The 13,288-nt window shown below is 30.6% G+C and overlaps 1 protein-coding gene across 1 annotated transcript; it reads left to right on the top strand.

Annotated features, from left to right (window-relative positions):
* Window positions 1-244: 244 nt before the first annotated feature.
* On the top strand, window positions 245-12,418 carry LOC143075951 (uncharacterized). Its single transcript, XM_076251551.1, has 5 exons — window positions 245-609; window positions 5,371-5,549; window positions 5,998-6,178; window positions 6,794-6,999; window positions 8,064-12,418. The coding sequence occupies exons 1-5, from the start codon at window positions 306-308 to the stop codon at window positions 9,336-9,338; spliced, it is 2,145 nt and encodes a 714-aa protein (XP_076107666.1). The 5' UTR covers window positions 245-305; the 3' UTR covers window positions 9,339-12,418.
* The last annotated feature ends 870 nt before the right edge of the window (window positions 12,419-13,288 follow it).

Below are 13,288 nucleotides of genomic sequence, written 5' to 3'. Positions count from 1 at the left end.
GATATCCTTGGGGAAATAAATTTCCACCAGCAGTGGCATCGACCCAGTGGTTGAAAAAGGTCTTACTATGAATAATGTAAACCAATTCAAACAGGAAAACCAACGATATAAAAAACGAGAAACGAGTTTACCTTTCCTTTTCCTTTAAATCAGTTTTACAAAAAAATCAAATTCGTTTTCTCCTTTCGATTTCTATAACTTAAATACCCATGTCAACGGAAGTAAGATTGACCAATCAAATTGAATCTATAAAATACATTGTAATTTCCCCTCCATGTCGAACTTGGAACGGTTTTACTGCCAAAATGTCAAGTTACAAAATAGGGGTGAATTTAAGGGTGACAGAAAATAGCAACCAAGGAGGTCGGAAGTATATGGAAGATACACATGCCATAAGATTCGTAAAAAATGACGAAGGTGGCTTTGAATTCGCTTATTTTGGTATTTTCGATGGACACGGTGGTGGTGAGGCTTCAAAGTTTGCTCGTGAGCACCTTTTGGATGAAATAACTAAATATGAGTGCTTTTGGAATGACAATGATGAAGATGTATTACATGCAATTAAATCTGGTTTTCTTGACGTTCATTTTGCAATGTGGAGGGAAGTAGGTGAGTTCAAATCTGGGATTATTTAGTGCGTGGCCATGTTTGTATATATAGTCAAAACTACAGAATCGTCTGAGGCATTTTAATCATATAATGGCAGATATATGGCCAACGACTTATATGTTTATGAAGAATGAAAATGTTAATTTGATTGCAGACCGTATTTTCTGTCGAAATAGTGGTACATGAATAACGCTTTACCGTTTCATTCAAAATCCAATTCCGCGCCTTTTCACCCCTTAATAAATGAGGCCACGAAGGGTGTTTTGTTTACATAATTTATTTCAGTCTAGCCACATATTTTATATATTAGCGAGCATTTCTTTGGTCACTTTTGTGACTTTTCACTGAAGAAAAATTTATAATTAATATCTTTTGCTGTCAGTACTATAAATTATTAAAAACTGGAATAGTTTAAAGACTCATTCATAATTTCCCTTGACTGGCAGGTGAAGGTCAGATCAACACAGGTAAATGGCTAAAAATGACTCTGATGTAAATCTTGTCCAGACTTGTTGGGGTAGAAATAATCTGGTCCATCAATTTCTATTGGTTAAGAGATCATCAATTTCAAGGAGTTGCAAGGAAATAATTAAAAATTCTTGGGGTTTTTAAATTTCTAGTCTATTATATATATTGTATTTAATTATAAATTAGATTTAAAGTTATTAAAGCACTGCAGAAAAATGGGTTATATTTGGTTTCTACATTAGACATGTTAGAGTGGGGAGTAACACTTAAGACCTAAATAATTATTTACATTTATTTTATTTAAATAAGTAACCATAACTGTTTTTATTACCAGTGGAATTTCTAAAATGTTTTAGTTTTTTGGGGAAAGACGGCTTCAAGTCGTCAATTCCCTAATGGGGTTGACCAGAGTATCATTCCCTCACGTCAATCATTTTGTTTTGATAGTTTGGAAACCCCCTCAAAATGTCATACTGAAATTGATGACAAGGAGAACAGATTGACTTTAAGTACATTTTTTACACATTTCCCTTCTGTTTCTCGTGAAATTATCGTATATTGAGCTTACACTATATACGTTTCTTTTACAGTCCGGAAAAATCAGTATTACGAAATATTCTAAATATATCTAACCTAGTGACGTCATTGTTGGAATGCCACACAGGGATATCCTTTATTCATTATAAAAACCAGTCACAGTATTTGTATACTAATTTAAAATCCGTATTTGTTAAATGTAAACCTAATGATGTTTGCTGTAGTGTAGATCATTCACACACCAACATGCAATGCTTTAATCTGAGGCTATAATCAGATAATTTGTAGGTCAACTTTCGCGGTAAACAATGTCAATGGGGATACATGAGATTGGGGAGAGAAACGACAGTTTTCATTGTTTCTGTAAAGTTCTGTTTTTAGAATCTTCCTCCAATTCAGGAGCACCTCCATTGATGAGTAATTATACACTAAAATCAAAGTAAATGTTTCTGAACACTTAAAATGTGACATTTAGTATATGATAAGTAGTCTTCTATATAAAAAAAAATTGTGTACCAACATAATTATTGAAATGGTTAAAAAAAAATAAAAAAAATAAATGTTGCTTTTTGTAGTTTATACCAGTGTTCTAGGATTTTTTTGGCACCTTGACTTACCACGGGTAAGATCAATAAAAAAATTACTTACCCACATCTAAAAGTTAAATCCGCCAACCAATGCGGACGGCGCAAAGCATACCCCCTGGTCCTTTTTTCAACATCATACAGTTTGTCTCTCTGCTTTTTGTCAAGTTTGGGCTTTTTTGGTGGGGGTGATGCTTGATTTATATCGTTTAGCCTTTTTGAAGTAAATCCAAACTTATGCAAACTCATGATCTACAGATTCAGTTTGAATTTTCCGCCATAATAACTTTGAATATTGTAATTTACTGAACAAAGCTGGATTCGGATACGATTGAATTTTGTACAAAATTTAAAAAAAACGATTTCTTACTAAATTTGACAAATATGTTATAGTTATTACTATGTCATTTATTAAGAGCTATAATAAATGCAACTGTAAGTTTATTTTCCTCCGATGACAAGAAAAAAATCGTTTATGTCCCGATTTAAGCACCAGTTATCAATCCGGATTTTCCGATTTTACCGACACCGTGAACGACTTTTAGAATGATAGGAGAAGAATGTGGTCTCTTTTGCGCTTGATTACACCTAGTAAACGAGTGCTTGAATAAAAGCGCCGATAGACATCGACAAAATCTTCGATCTTTTATCAAAGTTTTTTCTCGTGATTTAATAAAAATAAAAAGCAGATATGGGAAAATTGAAGAGGACCGGGAAATTTCAAGAGTTTTTCGGCTTCCCCGAACTTGAAAATTGACTTACCACCGGGTGACAAAGGCTAAAAAATGACTTACCCGTTGTCCTAATCCACTTACCCCGGGTAACGGGTAATGGGAATCCTAGAACACTGTATACCGATTGAGATTGGGGAGAGCAACTGCAGTTTTCATTCTTTCTGTAAAGTTATGTTTTTAGAATCTTTCTCCAATTAAGGAGCACCTCAATTGATGAGTAATTACCCACTAAAATGAAAGTTAATGTATCTGAACACTAAAAATGTCACATAAAGTATATATATGATAAGTAGTCATCAATTAAAAAATAATTTTGCGTACCAACATAATTATTGTAGTGGTCATTTTTTTTTTCATTTTTTTTTAAATATTGCTTTTTGTAGTTTAAAGCTATTTATTTTACAGATATATCAAAATATGGGATCTGGAAACAAACTTCACACAGCTTATATCAATCATATTTGATTTTATAAGTACATGTATCCCTGTGATGAGAGTTGTAACTGGGAACTTTATCAATGGAAAATTAAAACTGAATAGATTTTTCAGTCCTCACTTTCTCGAGAATACTGTCACAAAAAATTGAGAATGGTCTTAGCCTGCCGTTCAGTTGTACATAATTAAAATTCTAAAATATATTGTAGTAGTTGTTAAATTCAATTGAATTTTAGATAATTAACTCCCAACTTTAATCAAATGTTTTGATTTAGAAGGTGCAGATCTCATTGGTCCAAATTGTCTCTATGATGAATTCTTGACTAAGGAAATGAAATAACAATAAACAACAATTAGTTTCATTATTGTTAGCCTTTCTAAATGTATATGTTCTAGTTGTTCTTTTGCTCATTCTTTGTTTGTAGACTATCAAAAGATACCCCCCTAAATATTGAAACAATGGCCGTCTTTTCCCTCGGAGCTCTTCAGCTCTTTGATTAAATGTTCAAATTAATTCAGTCAAATATTTTTTAAAAACATAAGCATTTATATTGATTGAAAAAAAATTCTATCAAATCTCAGAGCAAAATGTGTAGATAATGTGTTTTGAATTCCATAACATTTTTTTCATTAATTCTTTTTTAAATTACAATAATATGTTTAACTTTTGATTTAAACAAAATCTGATAACATGATGGAAATTCCTTGAAACATAGAAATAAATTATTGAAATTTGAATAGATATATTGTACTTTTTATTTTTTCAAATGTATCATATGGTAACAGATCTATACAGTCTGTACTATTAGACACTAGTAAAAGAATATTCTGACTAGTAAGAATATGCAGAATTTTGTTTAGACACTTAATCTCCGATATTGATCTGCTGACTTTTATGACATTTTTTCTGAAAAAGATTTTGGTGACTGCAGATACAAATGTATGAAAGCATTAAGTTGATCTAAAGTGTTCTATGCTATCCATAAATATATAATAAAATTAATGAACCTGAATTCAAAATATGTGATTTTCAATGTAAGTGTATATAAATTCATTACTCATATTACTGGGGAAGTATTTCATCATTTCTATTTTCAGATATTCTTTGAATGTCTATTGAATTAGAGCCATCAGGTATTCAGTATACTGTAAAAGCAGAAATTTTCGTGGGGGATTTAATTTCGTTTATTTCGTGGATAAGAATTATCCACGAAATTAAAACCCCAACGAAAATTTAACTGTATATTTACATTATTTTATGACCTGACTAAATCTTATTGACATTATACAATTGATGAACATAAATGCATACAATGAAATAAATAGCTTAATTGATTAGACATTGATATTCAAAGGTTTTCTTTAAGTCAGACGATAATCCTAATCCTTTGTTTGTACAGTAATTAATAATCATCAAGAACTGTCAATCAATTTCATTTAACAGTCTAATGCGTCTGTAATGCCCTCAAGTCATTGTCCTTGGATAAAACACCAAAGGTGTGTAAAGCCAATTAACATGTGCAGGGTACAACACTTGATTAGTGCTCACTGTTACTATGAAATGCAATTATTGATTTTTTCCAACAGCGAAAGTTCAGATCAGTTTTATTAAGTATTGTCAATTATAAAGTGTCATTTATATAATTGTTTTCTAAACTTAAAATCCACGAAAATTAATCCCCACGAACTTACTTTTGGATACAAAACCACGAAATTTTAACCCCACGAAAATTAATGTTTATACAGTATATACATGTATGATGTACAACTGTTGTATCATAAGTTTGAGATTAGGATGTACAAATGTATATCAAACATCAGTTTTCTGTACATTTTTCATATAAATGTCAGTCTTGTCAGAAATATGTCAATATGCTGTACATGTATAAGTCTGGTGCAGTGAAGTATTATGTTCTTTCAATATAAACTGTTATCATGTTTAATTTATAACCTTTGTATTGAAGTCAAATTTAGATAAAATTATGTTCAATGTTCATTTTCAGATCGATGGCCAAAAACTTCAAGTGGATTTCGAAGCACATCAGGAACTACAGCTAGTATAGCCATCATAAAAAATTCCAAGCTGTATATAGGTCATGTTGGAGATTCTGGAATTGCTCTGGGTTATGATGACAGTGGAAGTGAGAAATTCATACGACCAAAGGGTACAATGTTGACTATTGTAAGTTCATGTATATATTCTTGATATTGGTCTTTGTGGTCTAAGTACACAATGAAGACTATTTACTGTATCAAAAGCCTGTCAAAACGTGAGGTTGTTAACTTGTTAGTTAAGTTCAAGTCCTCCCACAAGTGTTACAAAAAATGTAGGTTTGACCCTGATAACAGTCTATAAACATGTCAAAGCCTATCTAACTTAGAGGTTTCATGTAATTGATATAAAAAAAAAAATACAATGTACAATACTAGATGAGTATAAAATATTGTAGTATATGAATATAAATCAGTCGCATTGTCCATTTGGCAAAATATTTCACACACTGATGAACTGCATGTCCTGTTTTTGAATTTGGTAAATGTCCATACACAAGAAGTTAGCCACTTTCACATAAGACATACATGTTCATACATTCTATGAAGCAATGTTTATTATTTCATTTCAATTTCAGGATCACAAACCAGACAGTCCAGAGGAGAAAAAGAGGATTGAAGAATGCGGTGGCCAAGTTGTGGCAAAGTCTGGAGTCCAAAGAGTTGTTTGGAATAGACCTCGTAATCAACATCAAGGTCCAATCAGACGTAGCACACCAATAGATAGAATTCCTTTCTTAGCTGTGGCTAGAAGTTTAGGTATTCAGAATAGTCATGAAATTAGATTTGAAATAAGAGCATAAAGCATTTATATTTAGGTTTAACATTGGCTCAGAACTTTTTTTGAGAAATATTTATAAATATTACACTCCTTTAAGAAAAACAATAATTGTTCGGGTATGATTTAAAGGGGATGTGGGTATGCATCAATAAGATGGCAACCAAACATCACAACAAAAAAGAATCAAGAGGTCAATTAGTGTCATCAACAATAGTCAAGTTCCTGTATCTACATGTATACAATTTAAGTTTAGTCAAAACTCTCATTCAAAAGAATCCTACTCATCAAGAAGTTTGTTATAGTGTGTACAATTAGCCACTTGTCCATATGTAGTCTGATGCCTCAGACTAGTAAAATTCAATTTGGATTGATGAGTATTTGGTGAGATACCAAAGAATAGTGTTAGAATATTACTCTTGGAACTAGAAAGTAGAAACAATTTTGGTGCAAACTATCAATGTCAATAAATTTCACATAAAACCACAACCTTTAAATAACAAGATGAAAAAACTTGTCCAGACATAACTATATATTGTAAAATGTTGTACATAATCTATATATATATATATTAGATATATTCATTCTTCTTTTAGGTGACCTTTGGAGTTACAACTATTTAAATGAACAGTTTGTGGTATCCCCTGAACCAGATGTATCAGTGAGAAAGTTGGACCCAGCTAGAGATAAATGTCTTGTTCTTGGTTCTGATGGGATGTGGAATATGGTGTCAGCTGAAGAATCTGTGTCTGTTGTGGTAGATCTGGAGTATCACTTTGAGTACAAAGTTATAAATGACCCTGTATGTATTTTATTTATATGTCTTGCTTGTTTTTCAAGGGGACATTTCCATGTAGACTTAGGGCACAACATTTCAAAAGATAAACACATTGAACCTCCCAAAATTATTTTTGTGTACCAAAACTTAAATCTGCCACGTGACAAACCAAATGTTCTGAAAAGTAAACTCAATGCCTATAACATGTATAACAACAAAACACAGATCAAGTTTGAATATTGGTTGCATTAATTTCAAATGTCCTTGAGTTATTTCCCTTTAAATATGGGAAAAAAAGCTAAATTTGTTTAGGTATACAAAGGTCCCTCCCATACACAATCCTCTTCTATGATCTATCAAAACTAAACTAAAGTATGGAAAAATACAAATTTAGCTTTTTTTCCCATATTTAAAGGGAAATAACTCAAGGACATTTGAAATTAATGCAACCAATATTCAAACTTGATCTGTGTTTTGTTGTTATACATGTTAATTAATGCAACCAATATTAATATAAATGACCCTGGTAAAAATATAAGAATCACAATGTAGCAAAGAAATTATTTTGTCTAAAATCAGGATGATTTTATGTACACTCTCAAGTAACAAGTACCGGTATTGAAAGAAAGTATTTCATACAAAGTTATTAATTTTAAATAACATTCCATCAATCTGCAAATATTTATAGTCAATGCTTTTGTCACGTTTATAAAGAAGGAAATTGGTTATGTCTTTAATTATAGGATGTTTGACATTATCATTGTCATCGACTGATATTTTTGTTATCATTTGTTTGACTGCGCATATAATATGCAAATCGCAAATGGACCAGAAGTTGAAAAGCTAAAAGTCCGGAAACTTTAACACCAATCGATTGAACAAAATCCCAATCGATTATCGATATTTCCAGGCCCAACCAACTGATTTCCGACTTATTCCTATCATCAGAACAACACTATGCACTTGCATGCCAAAAATTGTCTCATTGGTGCTTGTTGGTAATATTTTACATGAAGTATGTTTCTTTAACAATGTTCTCAATATAAACATTGATTTATTCAATTATTTGTCACTGTTTTCTTTTTTAGACTGCTCCTGTTTCATATTGGATTAATCCAGCAGAGAAGTTGGTACAAAGAGCTTTGAACAAGTGGAAGTCTCGTCTGATGAGGGCTGACAATACAAGTTGTGTTGTTGTTTTAATTGATCCTCTCGGACCTAGAAAACTGTCTTTATTAAAAAAAGAAAGAGAGGAAAACTTACGCAGAATAAGAGAAAGCAAAGAAAAACAAACTATTCCAGTCAAAATGTCTACTCGCTCTTCACCACGTAAACCTTTGGAATCTGACTCAGACTCAAGTAAAAATGAAGTTAAGAAAGCTTCCCCAAAAAGTGCCCCTTCTAGTCCAAGAAATGACAACGTACACAAAGGTGTCGTTTCACCAGTATCTACTGAGAAGACAAGAAGAATGTCTGTTCCTAATTCCATGGAATTTGATTTAGATGACAGTATTCAAGCAGCAAGTATAAATAAAAAGTTGAATTTTACACCAAGTACTGTCAGAGAAAAGATGTCTCGAGCAGTGGATATATCTGATCAAATTTTAGCCCAAGGAAGTGCATCTGCTATGAAGAAAGCTACAGAAATGTTAACACATGGTCATAGAGGTATCACCGCCAGGAAAATAGATGACCAGCTTTGCCCAGAGAGTGCCTCCGCAATGAAGAAAGCAAACCGTACAAACTCAAAACACACTGACCTCCAGTTTAACAATAATGCCGTAGTTGACAATTCACATTTCACACGGACAAGACAGCGTCATTCGTCAGATGCAGTATTGACACTGAAAACTCCACATCAGACAAATCCCTTGACATTACTTAAAGGAGTTGTCGGTAAATCATTAACTGAAAACAAAACTGAATCTCAGTGCCGAAATGTCCTAACAGAGAATTCTAAACAGTCGAACAAAGTCAATTCTCATGATCAACACAAAGCCAAAGGAAAAATTGACATTCATTCAAAGGAGGATCAAAGTATTTGTGACAGTGCAGCATTTAAATTAAGGACAAAAGAGGAAATTAATGAAAGGCTAGGTCATGGACATCAGTTAAGAAACAGCAGTAAAAAAGGTGTTGTAAGCAAACCAAGTTCAACAGCTTTACGTAGACTCTCATCAGACTCCATTAAGAACACCACTCGTACAAGTATGCGATTGCGTAAAATTAATCCACGATCTCAAAGATGTAAATCTCAGACCGAAAATAAAAACTTTGTATCAAAGTTTAAATTAGGTGGCTTAAAGAGAAAAAGAACATTTTCAGAAGGCGCACCTGTGTCGAAGAAAGTTTGCCGTAGTTAATAGTGCTAGATATTTAATTTACCAATTACAATATTTGTCATATTAGCATTCACATTTTCTTTCTTTTCCTGAAAAGTTCTGTTCTTACAGTTTTATTGGGTTTTATATTATTTGGATCAAAAATGAATTAAATATTGTTGTTGATTTTTTTTTAATTTGGTTTAGATGATTTTAATTGAATAATTATTTTTAAATTCGTCTTCAAATTCGGAAGCAAAGAAAATGTGAATGTTAAATATAAATTTTATGTGTTCAATTTGAGTTGAATTTGGAATGGTTGATTTGTTTTCTGTTAAAACCAACCATCTCCCTTCTATATTTGTGATGAAATAATTAAAAGCAGGTAATTAATATAAGTTGAGCAACTAATTTTACATATATATAAATGTATACATGTACATCTTAAATTATTGTTTCTCTTTTATTTGTAATTTTATCTATATTTTATTTTTGTTAATTCATCTTAAAATGCAGTCTTTTTACTCATTTATATCTATATACCTATGTATGATTTTTTTACTATCTTCCTTTTAAATACATGTTATACATGTGAGTAATTTTTCAAGTGTACTCGATCTAAGGTTATTTCTAGATGTAATACTGGGCATTAAATTTTAAGGATAGATCTTTTGTAAATGGTTTTAATTTTTTTTAAGTTGTTTTATATTGAGCAGGGTTAATTTTTTATTATCTGTTAAAGTAATTTTTTAGTGAAGTATCTAATAAACAGCTATATTTTTGTGTTAATTTGACCATTTATGATTAGTTCGAGAAAAATTATCAGTAGATTGCTGAAACATATATTAAAGTAAAGTTGTGGTTTTAAAACTGCTGTTTCATTCGTTCAGGCTGTCTACCTGTATTTTTAATTACATGTACATGATCTAAATTTTCCAAAAACTTAATACATGCAAATTCGTGAAAAATTTTCTACAAAAGTAAAAGTTATTTTCCTCTAATGTTTCTGAAATTATAATAAGTTAAAGGGCATTTTATTCCTATAGGATGCACAACAAAGTATTCACTAGGCAGTTTTTCAATTTCTGTTAAACAAAGTATTGCTGCTTACTATTAAGTAGAATTCTATGACAGGAATCCAGTTTCTGAACCTCGTTGTGCTGAGGGGTTGAAACTGAATCCCTCCTTTTGAATTATGATTATAGAATGACTGATCCATATTGGAGGCCGTTATGCCATTGTTACTGATATAGTTTAATGAGTTAAAATTCAATAGTTATCTCCCCTTCATTGTAAGAGTTATCTTTTGAAAACAGACATCAAATGTATGGATAAATATAGAAAACCTTATTGTTTATTGTTAGTTACTTTCTAATTTGATTTTGCATTGAATTTGTTCACCTGACAAGATTATTCTAATAAAATATGACATGAAGAAAATGTTTAAAAATCTTTTGAAGTTGAATTGGGAAATGTTTGAACTGCTTGTATCAGTAATTGCAGGTTAATTGCACATCTCCCAGTTTTATAATGTCTGTCCTGAATATCATCTTACATATATATATTTGATGGAACAACCCTTTAATAGATGTTTTTAGAATTTATTTTTCATTTATTTATTTTTTGTACAATATATACTTAATAGGTAAAATTTTAAATGAATTCAAGAGTTGTTATTAGAATAATTAAATCAATTCAAACTGATCTTTCCTTGGATTTTTTTTCTTAAAGTAATAAATTCTGAAACATCCAAATGATAAAAGAGAACAATGTCTCTGATTTAGTCATAATTTTTGAATTAGAAAGGAATTTGGAGAATTTTCAGTTTTGTAATTTTTTTAAATTAAATTTTTCATCATAAGTGCTTACAAACAATATTTTCATTAAATGTATTGAAATTTTGTATTTGTTTGATATAATTTAATAACAGAGTTATCATTTCCATAAAAATAGCAAAAGAACCAAGACTATAAATTACACATAATTTTAAAGTACATTTTTTTCTCAAATATGTACAGACAAATAAATATGTTAATAAATCACAGTTAATAAGCTGATCCCCACGGTGTGTCAAGGTATTTTCTGTTTCTGCAATGATAAATGGCCAAGTCTTGCCTTCTGAGTATTTCATGAGCATAATATTGAAAATTCTAAGCATTATTTTATTTCCTTAACCTACATGTAAAATGACTTATGTATTTGAAAATTTTGGATACACATTGTTACTCTTTAACCACAGAAAGGCAAATTATCTTTTATATTTGAATAGTAAATGTACCAAAGCCCTCGGACAGAAAAAGTGAAATTTGAAATATTAGATACATGCAAGAGACTACATTAATTGATGTCAAAATTATAAATTATTTTTGACAAATTTTTGATAAATTATATTTGACAAATTCTTGACATTTACAGTGACTGAACACTGCTGAACAACAAATAAAAAAGATACTATGTAAAATAAAAATCTGTTGCTTGACATTTCCCAATTTGGTATTTGCATATCCAAAAATAATATTTTTCCATAAATTTTTAGTCTGAAAGTAAAGATGTGGGGTTGGGATGATTTGTCCTATATTTATGCAAATTTTTGTTCTACTGCATTATATTAAAAAGTTCATTTCTATTAAAAAAATCTTTCCCTGAAGCAACACTAAATAGATATTTTGCAAACAAAATCTTCAATGATTTTTTTTTTGTCTGACAGTGAAAAATTGTTTATTTTACCAAGTTCTTGTTAGAAATTAACAAGATATTTGAATAATTACATGTATCTCAGAGAACTGATATTATTGAATTCATATGTAAAATTAATAAAGTTTAATAGGCAAAATTTTAAAAGCCTAGACCATTGACCTAAATATTTAAACCATGTTTACTTAAAAAGAGGCAATAACAAGCTATGCAATAGAGATGTATGTCTAATATGAACCAGACATTCTAGAAAAAAAGGTATGCAAAATTAAATTATATATGTTTTAGCCGCAAGAACAATGAATTTGACTAATTGGCAGAAATTTGTATATTTGTATATATTAAGATATAGGAGACTGTTGATAATTACAAATTTTAAAATATTGTACAAAGAATGAAATTTAAAACAATAAATTTTATATCTTTTACATGAACTGTTTTTTGCTTGTTTCATTGGATCCAGTGCATGGAACATATCCAAGTAGTTTTTCCTAGAAACTTTTATGGGTTTGTTCATCTTGTGTGGTTAGTATTAAAATTAGTAGATGAGAAAACTCCTGATCAGAGTTCAAATATAGTGGATGCTAGCTATGACAGGCCACTATACATTCTTCAACAATGAGAAACACTTATAAACTGTATAGTTAGCTTTTCAAATCCCCCATTCCCCCTAACACGAAAAATGGGAAACAATTCAAATGAGAAAATAACAGCTTAGTAAAAAAACAAATATGACAGACATGGAATAACAATATTAACAGGCACTGGACTTGGGACAAGCACATAAAGAATGTGACGGGTTTAAACATGTTTCTGAGTACTCAAACTTTCCTTTAACCTGTGACAGCAGTATCACAGGACAACATAAGAAAAAATCAGTTGCATTTGGCACAAAACAAAATATCTTGTATACCAGACACAAAAGCATCTAACATAAAAACAATAGACAAAAAGTTATACTGTTAGTTGCTGAAAACTAATAAATAAAGTATGTTCTTCCACACTTAAAGTTACAAGCAGTACACACAAAAAACAAAATTAAAAAAAGAAGTGTAAAGACATCATAAGCCGTCTTAGAAACATAACCTTGTGCAATGTCAAACTAAAAGTAAAAAGGTTAAGACAGGATGTATGGTCATGTGTTCACATAACTTTACATACGTACCGTAGTGTTTCTTTGAAAAGGATTGTAGAAATATCAAAGAAACAAGGTTAAACCCCCAAAACAAACTTGGTCAAGACAACAATCAAATGGTATTACAATTATGCTCAATTTCATATAAATTGAAATTGCCAAT

The sequence above is a fragment of the Mytilus galloprovincialis genome, chromosome 5, assembly GCF_965363235.1.
Source record: "Mytilus galloprovincialis chromosome 5, xbMytGall1.hap1.1, whole genome shotgun sequence".
Taxonomy (NCBI): domain Eukaryota; kingdom Metazoa; phylum Mollusca; class Bivalvia; order Mytilida; family Mytilidae; genus Mytilus; species Mytilus galloprovincialis.
This window is presented reverse-complemented; position numbering and strand designations above follow the sequence as displayed.

Coding starts and splice junctions, on each gene's coding strand:
- LOC143075951 (XM_076251551.1), top strand. CDS start 306: ATGTCAAGTTACAAAATAGGGGTGAATTTAAGGGTGACAGAAAATAGC. Junction 6,179..6,793: donor AGCTGTGGCTAGAAGTTTAG/GTATTCAGAATA, acceptor TTCTTCTTTTAG/GTGACCTTTGGAGTTACAAC. Junction 7,000..8,063: donor ACAAAGTTATAAATGACCCT/GTATGTATTTTA, acceptor TTTCTTTTTTAG/ACTGCTCCTGTTTCATATTG.